At 42.2% G+C, this 19,325-nt stretch overlaps 1 protein-coding gene across 10 annotated transcripts in view; it reads left to right on the forward strand.

Annotated features, from left to right (window-relative positions):
* The first annotated feature begins 462 nt into the window (after positions 1-462).
* Positions 463-19,325, forward strand: part of TMEM117 (transmembrane protein 117) — a 261,297-nt gene continuing 242,434 nt past the window's right edge. For 4 of the 10 annotated variants that reach the window (XR_013231156.1, XM_077338617.1, XM_077338619.1 and 1 more), the window contains exons 1-2: positions 823-955; positions 7,354-7,648. Coding sequence is in view for 8 of the 10 variants with exons in the window: in XM_077338617.1 (XP_077194732.1) it covers positions 7,372-7,648 (277 nt within the window). In the remaining 2 variants the exon portion in view is untranslated. Of the gene's footprint in view, positions 956-1,301; positions 1,379-6,262; positions 6,372-7,353; positions 7,649-9,605; positions 9,653-19,325 lie in introns of those variants that run through there. The other 6 variants (XM_077338614.1, XM_077338615.1, XM_077338612.1 and 3 more) reach the window with 5 other exon arrangements.

Below are 19,325 nucleotides of genomic sequence, written 5' to 3' on the forward strand. Positions count from 1 at the left end.
GACTGTACAGGAGAATAGTATGATTGATGGCATCAAAAGCAAGCCACCAAAAAAGCTTAGGAGAATTAACAGGGTCACACTCTCCAGTCCATGACCTGGGTGACCCAGGCCTTTCACTCCCATCACCAGGCCTGCAATCAAATTGAAGAAGGATCCAAACAATTTGCAAACACCACCCTGGTTTTCAAGAGTAACAGGCCTACGGATTCTTGCCCTGGGCCCATAAAGACTAAGCCTGGGATTTCTGAGTGAGCATGCATGGAGTCGGGTTGCAAGGGGCGAGAAGAAAGCGGTCCGCAGCAGAGGGGGGTGGTCTCCCGAATATATTCCTCAGGCCTGTCCCCTCCCAAAAGTACAGGCTGGGCCAGGGGCTCAGTTCGACGTCCCTTCCCGGATTCAAGCTACCGTTACCCCGCCGCCTGCAAACGCGCCTTTCCCTAGAGCCGAAGAATGAAACTCCTCCAAGATTCCCCCGCGGGCTTCTTTCGCTGGGGCCTGGAAAGCAGCACGGCCGGCCGCGGCAGCAGCGCCGCTTGCCCGCAGGAGCTCCGATTCCAGTCGCAGCCGGCCTTGTCGCAGCCGGCGAGCCATTGATCGTAAGGCCGAACAGCCCTCTGAGGCTAGCGCGGCCCCGGCAGCCGGGAAGAGGGCGTGGGCAGCTCGTGGAGGCTCGCTCGCCGCTCTTGATAGCCGGCGGCGGAAACAGCAGCGGCGCTTGACCGGCTGCTGCCCGAGCGGCGCTGGGCTCGTCGACAAGAGGGACGCGGCCGCTGCCTGTGGCGAGTCGAGCGCGTCGTCTGGACGGAGGCTGCCCTCCTCCCCTCCTCCCCTCCCCCTCCCGCGGGACAGGCGACGCTCGGCCCGAGCTCCAGGTTCGCCCAAGAGGGCTCCGTGCTCGCAAGGGGACCTGCTGCAGCTCCCGCGGACTCCACCAGCGGCAAAACGTGCGAGCCTGGTACGATTGGCTGGTGGCTGGGAAAGGGGGACGCGGCACATGCTCTCTTCTGAGATGGAAAAGGTGGCGCCGGGCGGCGGCGGGGGGGGGGGGGGTGTCATTGCTCGGCGAGGGGTAGAGGACCGTCTGTCAGAAAGGTTATGCCCCTTCAGTCGCGCCTTGCATTTCTGCCACCGAGGGGGAGGGCGGGGGCTGAGGGTGAGAAGTATCTCTCAGGTTCTGTATGGAAGGGGAATCGCTCCCTACTCTGTCAACATACAAGTGTTCATGAGAAGCAAGTCTATCATGAGTGCTTTTCTTTAACATTTCCCCAGCTATCATGTCATCTCTTTAAATGTCTTTGTAGGCGGGTCTGTGTGTCTCTTTACGGAGCAGGAGAAGTTCAATGGTACATATGGTTCAGCATGATGATTACTAGGAAATGTAAGTGTGCACATGCTCTTGTGTCTAGTTGTAGCTGTAGAACCTTAGAAAGTCAGCTTGTTTCGAGTCTGACCTCTGTGGGAAGCTTGCCAAATGGTCTTAGGCAAGCCAAACCCTGTTAGCTTCCCCACCCCAATTGTAATAATGCTATAAAATAGGCAAGTTTTTTTTATCTGCCTGCCCTATTTTTTATCCTACTCTTCTTTCAGTATGGTTCTCCCTACCTTTATTTTCACAATAATCCTGTGAGGTAGGCTAGAGAACAGATATTCTCTCTCTGTAACAGACACCCTCCAATGTAGAGGGGGCTGAGAGAGGTCTGAATGAACAGTGACTGGCCACCCAGCTGGCTGCATCTGGATCAAATCCAGTTTTCTGAATTAGAGGCCGCCATTCTTAACCACTACACCAAGGTGGATCTGAGAAAGCAAAGTCATTTAAAATTAATGTAGAAAAGAAGCAACTTAAAGTTTGACCTGAGAGAGAGCATCTAGTTGAATTTTACTTTGTGAAATTTGTAGGTGAGTGGTAAGTAATAGAGGTTTGCCCAGACCTGTTCTAACAATCTGGATATTTTAACTTCCTATTCTACACTGGCAGTGAGTGAGATAATGTATGTGAAGTAGTCAAAATGTGCTGTATGATTGGATTTTTAGAATTCGGTGCTCATATTTGTCAAATGATAATTTTAATGGCTTTTTTTCCAGGTTAATTGTTGATTTAGTGACATGCAATTTTATTGCCTTTTGAACTTGTCCATTGGGTTTTCATGGCAAAGATACTGGAGTGGTTTGCCATTTCCTTCTCCAGTGGAGAAGCATCCTAAAAAGCATCCATCCTAGACAGCATCCTAAAAAGCAGACATCACCCTGCCAACAAAAGCGCGCTTAGTCAAGGCTATGGTATTCCCATAATGTATGGCTGTGAAAGCAATGTATGGCTGTGAAAGTTGGACCAGAAGGAAGGCCGAGCGTAAAAGAATTGAGGCTTTTGAACTCTGGTACTGGAGAAGACTCTTGCGAGTTCCTTGGACTGCAAGGCAAACAAACCGGTCAGTCCTAGAGGAGATCAGCCCGGACTGCTCCTTAGAAGGCCAGATCCTGAAGATGAAGCTCAAATACTTTGGCCACATCATGAGAAGGAAGGACTCCCTGGAGAAGAGCCTAATGCTGGGAGCGATTGAGGGCAAAAGAAGAAGGGGACGACAAAGAATGAGGTGGCTGGATGGAGTCACTGAAGCAGTCAGTGCAAACTTAAATGGACTCCGGGGAATGGTAGAGGACAGGAAGGCCTGGAGGATCATTGTCCATGGGGTCGCGATGGGTCGGACACGACTTTGCACCTAACATTAACAACAACTTTATTGCACCAATTATTTTATGAATAATTAGATTTATTTTATGAATAATTGGATTATGACCTAAATATATGTCCATTGGATCTTGATAAAAATATTTCTGTGTTGGGCTAGCCTGGGATATACAGGTCAGGTCAATTTCCTCATAATTTGCAAACTAAGCAGTGTCTGCCCTGGTCAGTATCTGGATGGGAAACCACTGAGGAATACCAGGGTTGCTGCAAATAGCCAGGCAATGATAAACCACCTGTGAATGTCTGTTGCCTTGAAAACCCCATGATGTTGTCATAAGTTGGATGCAATTTGTTGGCAAAAAGAAAAAAAATCCATATTCAGTTTCATGTTCTAATGCTGACAACACGATTCATAGAGGCATCTACCAGGGCAATGTTTGTCACTGAAACAAATGTTATAAATAACCCAGTTGTTTTATAAATACCCCAAGAAGAATGGTATGCAATAATTCAGTATTAAGAAATTTGCCTGTCAGTAAGAGGAACTAGAAAAAAAAACAGGCTTTAACTGAATTACCTTGTACACTAGCCTGAAATTGAAATCTTTTAATTAAAAAAAAATGCATTATTGTATTTTAACCTGTCCTTCCCTGAAGGCTCAGGGTGGGTTATAGCAAATGAAAACATATAACCCAAATATTATAAAATGTAAAATACAGAAGCCTAATTATAATTTAAAAAAATAAACATATATTCGGTTTTGCTTATCTTGGCGAATGCAAATTAACATACAGACTATATGTTCAAGTATTTAACAGGGTGCCGTATGGAGGATGGAGCAGAATTGTGTTCTCTCTTGCCCCAGAGGGACAGACCAGAACGAATGGGATGAAATTAATTCAAAAGAAATTCTATCTACACATCTGGAAGAAGTTCCTGACAATTAGAGCGGTTTCTCAGTGGAACAGGCTTCCTCAGGGGGGGGGGGGTCTCCATCTTTGGAAATTTTTAAACAGAGGCTGGATAGCCATCTGACAGAGAGGCTGATTCTGTGAAGGCAAAGAGGTGGCAGGTTACAGTAGATGAGCGGTTGGGATGTGAGTGTCCTGCATGGTGCAGGGGGTTGGACTAGATGACCCATAAGGTCCCTTCCAACTCTATGATTCTGTGTGCATTTGATGAAGCAATTCACTTAATTTTTAAATGGCTTTAAGTTTCTGATTAAATTTGGTACTGAGCTTCTATGAAAGTAGCTTTTGTAGCTATCAGTATGATACACTGATATGAATTTTGTTTAACAAGATGCTTGATGATGGGTATGTTCAATTGGCTTCATTAATGCTTGTCAAGGACTTTATGGTATAGCTACTGAAATGTTTATCATTTTGTTAACATTTGGCCAAAATACATATGAAGTTTCCTTGTATGAAATCAGGCCACTAATCAATCTCTACTGTCTGATATGTTTGGGCAGTCAGTCAGGTCACAGAACTTTCTTTAAATGGAGATTCTAGGACCTCACGGATAGCTAAGGCCCTTCAGTCCTTAAATGTTTCTAAGGCAAGAAGCACTTCATTGTAGGAAGATATGGGAAACCTGTGTTTATATATACACATAAATATATACAACCTGGACATTTATATTATTACCTGAACAAATATGTAATAGGTTAAGTGCAGAATACCTGCAGATTTCTGTACAAGATGGAGCTTGCTAAATTCTGCAGGGCCTGTAAGACGGAATCTTCTGCTGGGCCTTTGGTTGAGACCAGCCAGGAAACATACTACAACAATAAACTCGGGCCTCCTTTCCCCTCCCCTTCCAACCACCACCATTTAATTGTAATATTGACAAGCCAGAACATATCAATGTTGTAGCTGAGAAAAGGCAATTGCCACAACTTAATTTTTTAATATTGTTTATAGAATATACAGTTGGAAGGGACGTCATGGGTCATCTAGTCCAACCCCCTGCACTATGCAGGACACTCACAACCCTATTGCTCATCCATTGTAACCTGCCACCCTCTTAAACCTTCACAGAATCAGCCTCTCAGTCAGATGGCTATCCAGCCTCTGTTTAAAAATCTCCAAAGATGGAGAACTCACCACCTCCCGGGGAAGCCTGTTTCACTGAGAAACTGCTGTAATTGTCAGAAACTTCTTCTGGAAGTTTAGATATTGTTACCCGCCACGAGCCACAAGGGAGTGGCGGGCTATAAATCTAATAATAATAATAATAATAATAATAGACGGAATTTCTCTTGAATTAATTTCATCCCATTGGTTCTAGCCCGTCCCTCTGGAGCAAGAGAGAACAGCTCTGCTCCATCCTCTATATGGCAGCCGTTTAAATACTTGAAGATGGTTATCTGATCCCCTCTCAGTCATCTCCTCTCCAGGCTAAACAAACCAAGCTTCCCCAACCTTTCTTCATATGTCTTGGTCTCCAAACCCCTCACCATCTTTATTGCCCTCCTCTGGACATGCTCCAGTTCATCTACATCCCTCTTCAACTGGGGTGCCCAAAACTGAACACAGTATTCTAAGTGAGGCTGAACCATAGCAGAGTAAAACAGTACCATCACCTCCTGTGATCTGGACACGATACTCTGTTTGATACAGCTCAAAATCCTATTTGCCTTTTTAGTCACCAAGTCACACTGCTGACTCATGTTCAATGTATGGTCTACTCCTAGATTCTTTTTGCACATACTACTGCCAAGACAAGTCCCCCCCATTCTATATTGATGTATATGGTTTTTCCAACCTAAATGCAGAACTTTACATTTATCCCTATTGAATTTCATTTTATTTAGTTTAGTCCACGTCTCGAGCCTATCAAGATCAACCTGTATTTTGATTTTGTCTTCTGTTATGTTTGCTACCCCTCCCAGTTTTTTATCGCCTACAAATTTAACGAGTAACCCCTCTAATCCCTCATCTTAACATTTATAAATATGTTGAACAACACAGGCCCCAGGACAGATCCCTGGGGCACTCCACTTGTCACTCTTCTCCAAGAGGATGCTGAACCATTTACAAGTACCCTTTGGGTATGATCTGTCAACCAGTTATCGATCCACCTGACAGAATTAGGATCCATAGTACCCAGCTTGCTGGGGGGTAAAACGGTAATGACTGGGGAAGGCACTGGCAAACCACCCCATATTGAGTCTGCCATGAAAACGCTAGAGGGCGTCACCCCAAGGGTCAGACTTGACTCGGTGCTTGCACAGGGGATACCTTTACCATTACCTTACTGCATCTTACCAGCTTGTCAACAAGAATATCATGTGGAATCTTATCAAATGCTTTACTGAAATCCAGATAACTATGTCCACAGCATTCCCCTGATCCAGCAAGGTAGTCACTTTCTCGAAAAAAGAGATAAGGTTGGTCTGACATGATTTGTTCTTGCGAAACCCGTGCCGAATCCTAGAAATCACAGCTCTCTGATCCAGCTGCTCAAGGGCTGACTGTTTGGTGATTTGTTCCAAAATTTTGCCAGCTACAGATATCAAGCTGATGGGTCGATAGTTACCCGAATCCTCTTTTTTTCCCTTTCTTGAAGATGGGGACAACATTTGCCCACCTCCAATCATCTGGCATCTCACCTGTTCTCCAAGAAGTTTCAAAAATAATGGACAGAGGTTCAGAGATGACATCTGCAAGTTATTTTGGTATCCTTGGATGCAATTCATCAGGCCCAGAAGACTGTTTCATTTAAAGAAACTATGTGTTTATGGGCTGCCCCCACAATGATCCTAGGCCACCATTCCCATCCCCCCTGTTGTGATACATTTTTGCTACATTGCGCACTATATCCCTCACTAGAGAAGACTGAGGAGAAATAGGAGTTAAGCAGTTCAGCCCTGTCTTCATCATCTATTATAATTTCACTTTCTTGCCCTTGCCATGGTCCTGCAGAGTCCCAACTCATTTTCTTACTTGAAACATAACTAAATAAACCTTTTTTGCTATGTTTAGCACTTCTTGGTAGCCTAAGCTTATATTGTGCTTTAGCTTTTCTAACACTCTCCCTACAATCATTGGTTATTTGTTTATACTCATCCTTGGTAATAAGGCCTTCCTTCCATTTCCTAAATTACTCTTTTATTCCTCAAATCATTTGACATCTGTTTATGGAGCCACCTTGGCTTCCTTGGGCTCCTTTCATCTTTTCTTAAGAGAATTGTTTGTGATTGAGCCTTCAGTATTTCACTTTTAAGAAACTCCCAAGTATATGGTTTTAATTGTTGTTGTTGTTTCATTATCAATTGTTACTAATTGTAGAAATTGTTCAATGCCCCAAGACTGGGACCCCAAGAGGGTGTGGTGTGTGTGTGTATACACACACACACACACACACACACACACAGAGTTCAGTAAGAAAATCTGGGTGTGAAGGATTCCTCTGATATTTAAATCAGAGGATTCCAGCCTGTTGAATATTTTATTGTTGAATATATTATATGTTTTCATAGATACAGCTTGAAATTGCTTTAGCATCCTCCTCTCTCAGTTCTGAGATCATCTAACCATTGTTAAGACAGAAGTTTCATTTATTTTTTATTGTACTTAATTTATGCCCCACTCCTAGAGCTGAAGAAAATTTTGTTAAGGCCTGACCTACAGTGTGTATATTTTTGCTTTTATGTGCAGGGGTTGAGCTGCTGGAGAATGGCAAAGGACTTCCGCTACTACTTTCAGCATCCGTGGTCCCGTTTAATTGTGGCCTACCTGGTGATCTTCTTTAACTTCTTAATATTTGCTGAGGATCCAGTCTCTCATAGCAGAACAGAAGCCAATGTCATTGTTGTTGGCAACTGCTTTTCATTTGTGTCAAATAAATATCCGGAAGGAGGAGGCTGGAGGTTTTTAAAAGTCTTCCTGTGGCTACTGGCGATCCTCACAGGAATGATAGCTGGCAAGTTCCTATTCCATCAGCGTCTGTTTGGTAAGTAATGTGCTGAAAGCTTTTTCTATCAGAAATGTAATCATTTTACTTGAAGATCAAAGTGCTAACAATGATGGCCAAATAGGGTGTGGTGTTCAATAAGAGGTAGTTCTTTAATATACTTGTAATGTTTATAATCCTTGACCTTCTTGGAAACATCAGTTTTTAACAGCCCTTAAAAAGAGGAAGAAAGGAAGGCAGTGTTCACTTTAGATGCATATTATACTTGTTTTCCCATCTGACTTTAAGAATTTCTTATTGTCATTACAGAAGGTGTAATTCTGTAGTGTGGCTCTTTTTATATGTATTCAGTGTACTATTCCCATTTTTATTCCACCTTTCCTCCAAAGTGATGTACATGGTTTTCCTGAAAGAATGGCTGAAACCATTCTTGCATTCTATCCTCACACCAGCTCTGGGAGAGGATGACTGGGCCAAATCCATCCAGTGGATTTTGTTGTACATACAGGATTTGAACTCAGATCTCACTGGTCCTTATCCAGTTCTCCCACCACTACACTACTTTAGCTTTATTATAAGCTTGCATAGAGGCACTAGGGCTAAAGGTACAATAAAGAATTTGTACAGCCAATGGATTGGATCTTAGACCTGCACAAGTAGAAAAGGTAAAGGTATCCCCTGTGCAAGTACCGGGTCATGTCTGACCCTTGGAGTGACGCCCTCTAGCATTTTCATGGCAGACTCAATACGGGGTGGCTTGCCAGTGCCTTCCCCAGTCATTACTGTTTACCCCCCAGCAAGCTGGGTACCAACCTCGGAAGGATGGAAGGCTGAGTCAACCTTGAGCCGGCTGCTGGGATCAAACTCCCAGCCTCATGGGCAGAGCTTCAGATAACATGTCGCTGTCTTACCACTCTGCACCACAAGAGGCTCTTTTGCACAAGTAGAAGCTGTTAGTTTTTCTTGGACTTTCTTGACTCCCACTTTCCTGACTGCACAGTATTAAAAGTTCTCTGCTGGACTTGGGAGATCCTCGGGGACTAGGGTTACCAGCCATTGGCAGAAAATGAGCAGGAGAGGGGGAGGGTACATGGATGGGGATGGGGGTGGGGAAATGTTGTCATGCTCTAGGATTTTCCCAAAACTCTATATTAAACCATATAATCTTAGAGTATGGCCACATGGTAACATCAATTCTGGTTATTCCCTGTTTGTCATAAGTACTACTGAGTTTTGCACCAATTTTCCATCTGCTGCCCTATTGAATGGAAATACAGATTGTAGTGTCTACAATCAAAAAGAGAGAAAAACCTCTCACTTGTAAGTAAATTAGTACTTCAGTATCTCTATTACACCTATTCAATTGTTTAAAGTATACCCCGGCCTTTGGGTCTGCACTGTAGGGATGCTAGTGATCCAACTGGTATTGAAGTACCAATTTACTTACAAGTGAGAGGAACAACCACTGAGGAAAATTACCTGTTGAAAATGGGAGACATCTAGAAACTGTTCTGGTTGGATGCTACAATAAAACAACATAGAAAAAAGAGACTTTTTACTTTCCTTTATTCTGTATAAATTTTGTAAATATTGGTTAGAAGCCTTAGGGGATAAGTTTTTCTCTCTTTTTGGTTGTAGGCCCTATTGAATGGCACAGGGCAGGAGGCCTGCTGCTGTAGTGGGAGACCTGGTGTCCTTTGGCAAAATTTGGGAGGCGCCTGCACTCGCAGCGGCAGCGTGCGTTCTCGGTGATTTAAAACTGAACCGCTGCTTCCGTGAGTGCCGGCCTTATAGCCCGTGCATAATGGGCCTTGGGGTCAGTTTGTGTTGTGGGGGGAAAAGAGTACTTGGGGTGGCTGGACAAGAACCTTTTGCCCATCAGGAATTTGGTTTCCACTGCAAATTCTTTTCATGTCAGTAAAGTAACAAAAACATTGAGATCACGGTTGAGGAGATGGTCTATTCATATTTACCTATTTCCTTATTTATTTTTCAGAGTTAAAGTTAGCAGAAGTGACAGTCAAAAATTTCAACCACAACTGGGTAGGTAGGACCTGACCATGCATAGACAAAGATCAAGACAAAATCTAAACTTTGTAGTATACGGTCTTGAATTCTTCAAATGTCATTGCTTTTCTGATGGGTTGGCTGTTTCAAAAAGAATATGCTGTCCATCTGCATCTATCATTCAACCATTCTGCAATGAATGTTACATCCTTTTTCTAGCTCTGTCCTTGGATATTGGGTCTAGAATTTAGTCCATCATTAAAGGTAGGCAGACATGTTGAACTGATACTCACAGCTCATTGTATTTGCTAGGATCAAAGGTCATGCAGATCGTATAATCCCTGCCCCTTTGAGCTATTCTGCTCTCAGGATCCATGCATGCTGATGTTAGCTGATACTTTCTTGCCTGTTAGCCAAGCTTTCATTTTCCAGATATAAGACTGCTGGGCTCTAAACTCATTTCAATCTTAAGGTTAGCAGCATTTCATGGGACAATTTTCTTTTTCATCTATCTTTAATTTTCCCAGCCAAAATGAAGCTGCAAGTATTTGTATCCATACTTCTCCACCTCAGCTTGTTTCTCCCACTATCAGTCCAGCCTTGAATGGGGCAGGGACCAATATTCCACGTATCAAGTGTTATTCAATGAGTAACATTCTATGAGTAACTATTAATATTGCCTATAATGTGGAAAATACATGCTAGATATCCATGAGGAATTGATGGGGGTAGGTGGGATTAATGAGAAATGCCCTCCACAGTGGCATAAATCTAGTTTACCAGGCTTAAGCTTGGGCAGGCAATTTTCCCCATGTTCTTTCACCTTTGCCTTTAAGTGATACCAAGAGCAGTTGACAATCTGAACATGCTCACTGCTTGTCAAGCTGGTTAGTCTTCTTTTTCTCTCATGCCCCTTTGGGAGGAAGAAGTTCCTCTTTTTTTTTTAGTAATGTTTCAACATGTCTAGAGGTTTCTCCCTAGGATGTAGAAACCCTGATGTTTCACTGCCTTTGTGATGAATTCTCTGCCATGAATTTTTTTTCTTTTGATTAGCTGAAAATCTTTCTGCCAACAGTGAAAACTAGAATACGGAAAAATATCTGCCTTGACAATTGGTGAGCTGGTTGTGCAACTTCAGTGATTGGCATGAACCACCCACATCTTAATTATTGTTTTGCTCCTTCTAATAATCTGGTTTTGCACAAAATTATTCCTGTGTTTCTAGTGTTTGAAGATTGTCCATATTTCTTTTTCCTAGCTTTCATTTTTTTTTATTTGAAGCTCATAGTACTGCAGTTTTCTATTACAAACAACCAATTCTTTCTACTCCCTGTGATGCAGAAATGCCAGAATTTCAGAAACTCAAGTAGCTGAATGCAGATAATTACTTTTCTCTCTCTCTCTCTCTCTTTTTTTTTGCTGGAGTACCATCTTATCTGTGGGAAGCAAGTTTATAAAAAACAGTCAGCAAAAGTGAACAAAAGACTCAGATCTTAAAACAAACAGCAACCCCAAAAACACAGCCAATCCCGAACCCCCAAAATTAGTAGTCATAATTCTTTCCTGGGCCAAGAAATGCTCACAATGCATTTTACCTTTACTGCTAACGTCATGTATTTATGCAAATAAGGTCAAAATTAATAAGCTATTAATTACAACAATTAAGTAAACTTAAAGACTTTGCCAGTGAAGCAATAGTTAAATAGACAGGTTGTCAGTGGTGTGCTTTAACATTAACAGTATTTGGCTTTGATAAATCTTCATATAAAACAGTGGTAGTAGTTACAGTGCAGTCCTAAACTTTAAGGTCTGCTAGCTTGAATGCTCTCAGAATGGTCTGAGACTGTTAGAATTGCACTGTTAAGTTGCTGAGCCTGTTTTGCCAACTCTTAGGGAGCAGTCTAAAGCAGGTCTACCACTGTATTCAATGGCGCTTACTTCCAGGAAAGAGTCCTTACAATTGCAGCCTTAGAAATGCTGTGCTGTGAGCAAAGGGAAGTCTTTTGGTTGAATTCCACTTAGTATTCATCTTCTGATTTTATATGGTATACATACTACTAAATATGCAGCTCAGTCCCTGAGGCCAGATCTTTGGGGAGCCCACAGTTCTGTAATAAGGAATCTGAAGTAGTTGCTTAATAAAATATCACATAGCAGACTGGTTGTTAGGCATTTGTGTGTTTTAATTTTAATTTACAGAATCAGCTTAGTAGGAGGGAACCAAACAACTGCATTTTATTCCCTAACTGTTGGATTCCTTCAAGTCTCTTGTTACAAATATTAAAAATCATAGAACCATAGAGTGGAAGGAATATCCAGGGTCCAACCCCCTGTAGAATTCAGGAAATTCACAGTGGTAGAAATACGAATATATTTTAAAATATTTAATTCTGCTCTTGAAGGCTTTAAAATGGGGGCTGCTTGGTAACAACTTGTTGTTGTTAGGTGCAAAGTCTTGTCCGACCCATCGCGACCCCATGGACAATGATCCTCCAGGCCTTCCTGTCCTCTACCATTTCTCGAAGTCCATTTAAGTTTGCACCAACTGCTTCAATGACTCTATCCAGGGACCGGTCAACGCTTGACAATTTTACCGAGGCCCGGGGGGGGGGGTGTGTAGTCTTTTGCTGAGGGACATCGCCGCTGCCGCCTGAGCCCATGCTCTACTGGCTTTCCTGCCGGCACCCCTGACTTTCCGCTGCCCACTGGGGGGCGCTGCCAGCAGCAGCTGTGCAATGCCATGCCAAGGGGAAGCTCCAACCCTGGCAGCCACTGGAGAGCACCAAAGGTGAGCCGGCGGCAGAGCAACAGGGCAGCCCCCGAGGCAGCAGCTTAGGAGGAGCCGCTGCCCGGTATCATCTGATCCATGGACCGGTCTCGGTCCCCGGACCAGGGGTTGGGGACCACTGTCCCGGAGAACATCAGGGCCCTGATGGAGCTAGAACAGTTCCACGGGGCCTGCAAGATGGAGTTCTTGTGCCAGGCATATGGTTGAGAGCAGTATGCCTGGAAGATCAGAACATCTCATGGGCTTCCCAAATTGGCTGGGATCTCCTCCTACATCTCCCTGCTATGGAGAAGCAATAAGCAAAAATTCTGTAGCTGAGTCTCCTGTGAAAGGTTTAAAATGCAATGGACAAATTAATGGCAGCTTGTATAGCAAAATATATTTGTTCTGTCTTTGATCCTGTGCTATAGAAGAGCAAATTTCACCTTCTAAGCACCAGCTGTAGTCCTTTATGTTTCAATGAGGGATTATTAGTCCAGAGCGTGATGCTCTTAATACTCTTGGTACATGCACTTCTTGAAATGAACGGTCTTTTGCAGAAGGTTGTGTTCCAAAGCATTTGTTATCAGATTGAATGTTGTCAATTTTGTAAAATTGTATTAAAGGAAGATGCTGTTGGCATAGTCTCCATATTGCTTCTTAAAGTTAGGGGTATTTATCATAGACTACATTAATTACACAGTGAATCATGACTTCTCAGAGATGGGGGAAGAGGCTTCCTTCCAAAGACACTTCAAGTTGTATGCTTTGATTGGGCAAATAAATGGTGAGTAGTCCTATAGTTTCACGGTCTGGCTGGTAGAGTTTGGGGCTGGAGAAAAAGTTCAGCTGAGTAAGTGGAAGGCTAAAGATGAGAAAAAAACTGGAGTCACTTGCTTATGGACCTTAAAAATTAGTTTGTACCCACATGAGTTGCTCATTGATTTGTTCCCCCCCAAATGAATGCTTCCAAGTATTCTTTCAGATCCCAGAAATCTAATTATACTTGGATATAGCTAAACTAACCTTTATTTTCTTTAGTGGAGCTGTACACTCCATTTGTCTTTCTGTGCTGCTAAAATGACAAATAGTCTGATTGTGAAGTGGAATTTTTTTCAGCCATTCCCTTATTGTTGACAGACTGGTGAGATTTAGTCTATTGGGAGCTTGGCGGGTCTGTGGGAATGGCAAATGGATGAGTTTGTTTCACTCCTAAAGACTGATGAGTCTGGACATCCCTCCGGCAGTTTTTGACTGACTCTGAATGGTGTCCCTTGCAAAGATCCTATAACTCCAGGCTTTCTTGAATGAGCCCGATTTGTCTAGATCAGTTTCAAGCAGGCTTCATACCCAGTTCTAGATCTGAAACTGCCTTTCTCTTCTTGTGTACAAAAGTACAATCCTGCTGCAGTATTTGATACCAACCTACCCAAGACTCTTTTGGATTGCTGACTGATGCAAAGTAAGGGTTTACTGAGTGCCAGTCATTCTGTTTTTATTTGGCTGATCAATTCTGTAAGCTGGTACTGGAAATTGCCGCTCAACTACTCACCAGGTGTGCTATGGAACTGGATAGCTAAAAGGCTGAAGGGACAACCATTTATATAAAAAATAAACAAAATATTCATCTATAATGCTATAGTGCACTTAAATAGTTCATTAAATAACAAAATACACTGTGTCGTACGCGTTACATACACTGCAGTATTCTGTCAGTAGCACTGACTGGTAACAATAAGCCAATTAAATGAGACCAGGTGTGTTCGATCACAAAAGCGTTCTGCAGTAGTCCCAATTTAATATCACATGTACACTGTGTGGAGGAATCTGTATCACAGTTAGCTGTTTAAGTTTTTGTGAAGGTATTCCAAAATATATAGCATGGCACAGAAATGCTCTGTGGGGGTATTACAACTGGCTCCTGATCTTTGTAGTCACACCAAAAGGAATGAGAGATAATATAGTCATAGTAAATACTGCAGTTCTTTACCCACAGTGTGCATATGTGTGCTGCAATAGTAAATTAAATGAAAAATGTGTGCTATGGAATCACAGAGGATTGTTTAATGTCATCCATGCTCATAAACATCTACATGGTGGTACTGCAAGAGGTTGTGTGGAGACTTGTAGTAAAATACTACCATAACACATGTCTGTGTTCAGCCATAGCTTAATAAGAAAATCTGTAATGTTAAATAGTTACTTATATAGTTTGCCTTCCAGCTGTTTGTAAATAGGTCTATTATTATTATTATTATTATTATTATTATTATTATTATTATTAAACTCTACAATGGTACTTCAAAAAATTCCTCTTCAGTCTAGTAGAAGTGACCTAATTGTATGACTCACTAATTTATCCCTTATTATTCTGCACCTTACATATGCTATTCAGTCACATCACGGGACTCAAATGTTGTTAGGGTCTCACACATATTAATTGTCCATCTTCCTGTTTTATCTTTCTCCCTACTCTCTCAACATTCTTAAGGCTCAATGACTATCATTATTCCATAGCTTCTGTAGCTATCCTTGGGATGCTTTGGGATGGATCCTATGAACTACATCCTAAATAGTACTCATATATGGCACCTTCCTCTGATATCCTACTTTGATCCCTGAAATCACGGTCCTGTGGGCTGATGAATCCCTTCAGAATTATATGCAGGGAGTCACAGGGGACTGATCTTCAGAAATTTGCAAAAACTTTGTGTGAACAGAAGAAAATAATGGATCCAACCCTTTGTAAGTAGATTTTTTCCTCTTTTTGATAAACATATTTTTCTTTGTATCCTGGGACTTAGACTGTGAAAACCCTATTGTTTTCAGCAGGTGGTCCCGATTTCCATGACTGATGATCCTATGATTCACTGTACATAATTTCAAAGGGGTTCATCAGTCCACAGGACCATGTTTTCAGGGATCAAAGTAGGATATCAGAGGAAGGTCAGCAAACTGTCATTGGAAACTTCATTTTCATTTTCTTGTCAAACTTCTTGTATTATAGGAAGCAGCCATGTACTTTCCCATTATTCCTAGATCCAGATTACTTGGTAGTCCCTTTCCTAAGGAAAATTTTATATTGAACTTAGCTTTATTTTTGATTGTGGGGAGGCTAATTTAGCTGAAGTAAAGTAAAAATCCCTGTTTGGCCATGAAGTTCACTGTTGACCTTGGGCCATTCACTGTCTTCCTTAGCCTAATGAACTTCACGAGGTTGTTGTGAGGGAGAATTGGATATTAGACATGGCCCTGAGAATGGCAGAATAAAAATGTGAAAGATAGCTTTAAAAAATAGATGCACCTGTTAGTGTTATTTTCTATTTTCCACGTTACAGGGAAAGATGCAGCAATGTCTTAACAGGAAAATAAAACACTGGGATAGATTAATAACTGTCCCCCCCCCAAAAAAAAAAAACAAAAAATTTCTGGCGGCTGTGCAGAAACACTTGTGTAGATATTCTGCTCCCTACTGATTTGGAGTTTTCTCTTTACTTTGGAGAAAATAAGGTATGTTATTTTCTTCAGAGTAAAGAAGGAAATAAAAAATGGGAGCCAGACAAGCTGTGCACAGATTGGGCATATGTTGACTGGATGCTCCCTTTATGAAGATTTCCAGCTGTCTGCACAGGGGAAAGTTCTCATAGGGAAGAAGTCCTCATGTGGAAACAAGCAGCCCATAAGAAAGATGTTTGTGCTTTCGGGCATTAATAAAAGAGATGGTTGTGGAGGGCAAATCTGATGTCACTTAGATTTAGAAAATCCTCCCAAGAACAACACCAGTGCTTTTAGAAGAAAACTGTTTTATAAGGTGTTAAATTAAGGGTTAGCTATTTCCATACATTTAGCTCATAGTTTTCTTTTGTGGCACTTTCCCATTTTATAAATAGATACAGTGTCTAGTGCTAAACTGTTTCACCTCCAGATGAAATGTGGCATTTATTTTAAAAGGTATCATTAGACAAAGTACTAACAGCCTGGTAAATGTCAGAGTATCTGGAGCATAGTAGATGCTGCCGACATTAGCCAGCTAGACAGAGGGCATTTATTTAAGACAACGAGACACTGGGTGCTGATACTACTATCTTTGCAGCTGACTGCAGTACTAATTGGCGTAGGATAAATGAATGTAGCATTACATTCTTGTATACTTTTTTGTACCTTAGCCAATAGACTTCCAAAAATCAACATATGCAGGTTTTTACAACCCCCCCCCCCACACACACTTTTTGGATCAGCCAGTTTGGAAGCAGATAAGGGACAAGAGATGTAAAATTTCTGGACATTTTCTTTCAGGAAAAAAACACATCAATCTTGGGGGGGATATATGCAGCATTTATTGTCCAATAAAACATCTGTTTGTATATTAACTAACCCACTGTCAGCCACTTCAGAACTATTTGTCCGGTGAAAGACTTTGGCTTGCAATCTGGTTATAAGGTTAATAGAGCTAAGACTAAAGTCATGCTGATTGGCGTACCAGACATTGAGACGCAATGGATTATTTTATTGTATTATATATTTATATACCACCCTCCTGGGAAGCTAAGGGCTTATAAAACATATAAACAATATAAGAAACAATCCATATAATCCATAACATAAACATATAACATATAATAACATAAACATCAATACTACTAACTGATAATTGTAACAGTGTAACAGAGAATGCTCTGGCTCTGGTGAAGGCCAGGTGGGCTTCTTTAGGGCCAGGGACATTAGCTGGTTGGTGGTGGCAGAGCATAGAGCTCTTTGAGGGCGGCGGTCCCTCAGGTACACTGGGCCCTGATCACGTATGGCCTTGAAGGCCAGAACCTTTAGCCTGATCTGGAATTCAACTGGCAACGACTGCAGTTGGTGGAGAATAGGCTGGATGTGGGACCACCACGGTGTTGTTGTGTGGATCCTGTCCACTGTATTTTGCACCAGCTGTAGTTTCTGGGTCAAGCCAGGCCTGCGTAGAGCGAGTTACAGAAATCCAGTCTAGAGTGATGGTCACATGGATCACTGTGGCTAGGTGTTCCGGGGACAGGTAGGGCGCTAGTGGATTGGCAGAGATGGTAAAATGCCAGCCGTGCTACCTTTGCGACCTGGGCTTCCATTGTGAGGGAAGCATCCAGAATTATGCTTAGGTTCCCGGTGGAGTGAGCCGTAGAGAGCTGCACAGCATCCAGGGTGGGCAGACGTGCTTCCTCACATGGGCCCTTTACTACCCAGCCACAGGACCTCTGTCTTTGAAGGACTGAGCTTCAGGTGACTGTGCTTGAGCCATCTCATCACTGCTTCCAGGCAGCTGGCTAATGCTTCTGGGGGAAAGTCAGGGTGGCCATCCATCAGGAGGAAGAGACAGCTCTGGCTATGAAGTTAATCCAAAAACAGTTAAGTATCTTGGAATACATTTAGGAGCTGACTTTACTATGCGAATACCCAATAATTATCTAAAGAAACAATCCATATAGAGAGCCAGTTTGGTGTAGTGGTTAGGAGTGCGGACTTCTAATCTGGCATGCCAGGTTCGATTCCCCGCTCCCCCACATGCAACCAGCTGGGTGACCTTGGGCTCAACACAGCACTGATAAAACTGTTCTGATCGAGCAGTGATATCAGGGCTCTCTCAGCCTCACCCACCCCACAGGGTGTCTGTTGTGGGGGGAGGAATGGGAAGGCGACTGTAAGCCGCTTTGAGCCTCCTTCGGGTAGGGAAAAGCGGCATATAAGAACCAACTCTTCTTCTTCTTCTTCTTCTAAAGTTCTGGAACAAGGTGCAATCAGATTTGGCAAGGTGGGCTAAAGCTTTCATGGTCAGCTCGTATGGCTGCAATTAAAATGAACATCTTATCCAAGTTCAACTTTTTGTTTCAAGTGCTACCCTTATCAATTAAAGACAAGACTATCAGCAAATGGTAAACTGTAATAAGTAAGTTTATCTGGGACCATGAGAGACCAAGATTGGCTTTTAAAGTCATGCAAGGTAAGAAAAGAGGCAGTCAGGTTGTACTAAATCTGAAACTTAATTGCAGATTGGAGTACAGACCCAATGGCTAGAGACTTAACTTTGGAGATAGCTGGTTTAGGAGAAGGATTCCACAGCATACTACAGCATTCTCTGGCCTTCATTGAAGATTAAAAGGAAGGAGAGAATAAATCTCAATGAATGGTCTTCTCGACTGCTGAAAATATGGAATAGATACAAAAGTAGACTCTCCTTTTTACCTTCCTTGATGAAGTCCCCAATAGAAGCTTACTTCACCAAGAACACAGCAAAAAAAGTCTTGTTAACTAATATAGGAGAATTTAACGATATCCGAGCATTAAAAAAGAGGGAGTGGAAATACAATGTTTAGAATATAACCAACTGCTTTCTAGGTTTAAATCTGAGTTCACTAATAAAGTGGATTTGGGAGCGCCACCCTCCAGAATTTGAGAATATCCTATTTCAAGCTAAACCACACTTACAAGGCCAAATTTATAAATTGCTGCTGAGATGAAACGGAAACAGAACAGATTAAGTGGATGCAGAATTTGCAAGCAAATATTACAATGGAAGATTGGGAAAGTATATTGGTTAAGGTCCCTAAATTAAATCAAATCTTGACAGAGAATTGGTATAAGAAGTTTTATAGATGGTACATAACTCCCAAAGCACTTGCTAAAATGTCTAAGGGTTATAATGATGATTGTTGAAAATGTAAAGAAAAAGTGGGATCTTTCATATGTGGTGGAGATGTGAAACAATTACCAAATTGTGGGTAAAAGTACATAATGTATTAGAGGAGATGCTTGAATATATGTTGTTAAGCATGTGTCCCAAAATATTACCCTCCCAAGCCAGAACTTTCTTTTTCTATGCTAAAACTACAGCAAGGTTAATACTGGCTAAGACATGGATATCTTCGGAGACACCTTCAGTTTCGTTATGGCTGAGTTATCGAACATGGC

The sequence above is a fragment of the Paroedura picta genome, chromosome 5 (assembly GCF_049243985.1).
Source record: "Paroedura picta isolate Pp20150507F chromosome 5, Ppicta_v3.0, whole genome shotgun sequence".
In the NCBI taxonomy this organism is placed as follows: domain Eukaryota; kingdom Metazoa; phylum Chordata; class Lepidosauria; order Squamata; family Gekkonidae; genus Paroedura; species Paroedura picta.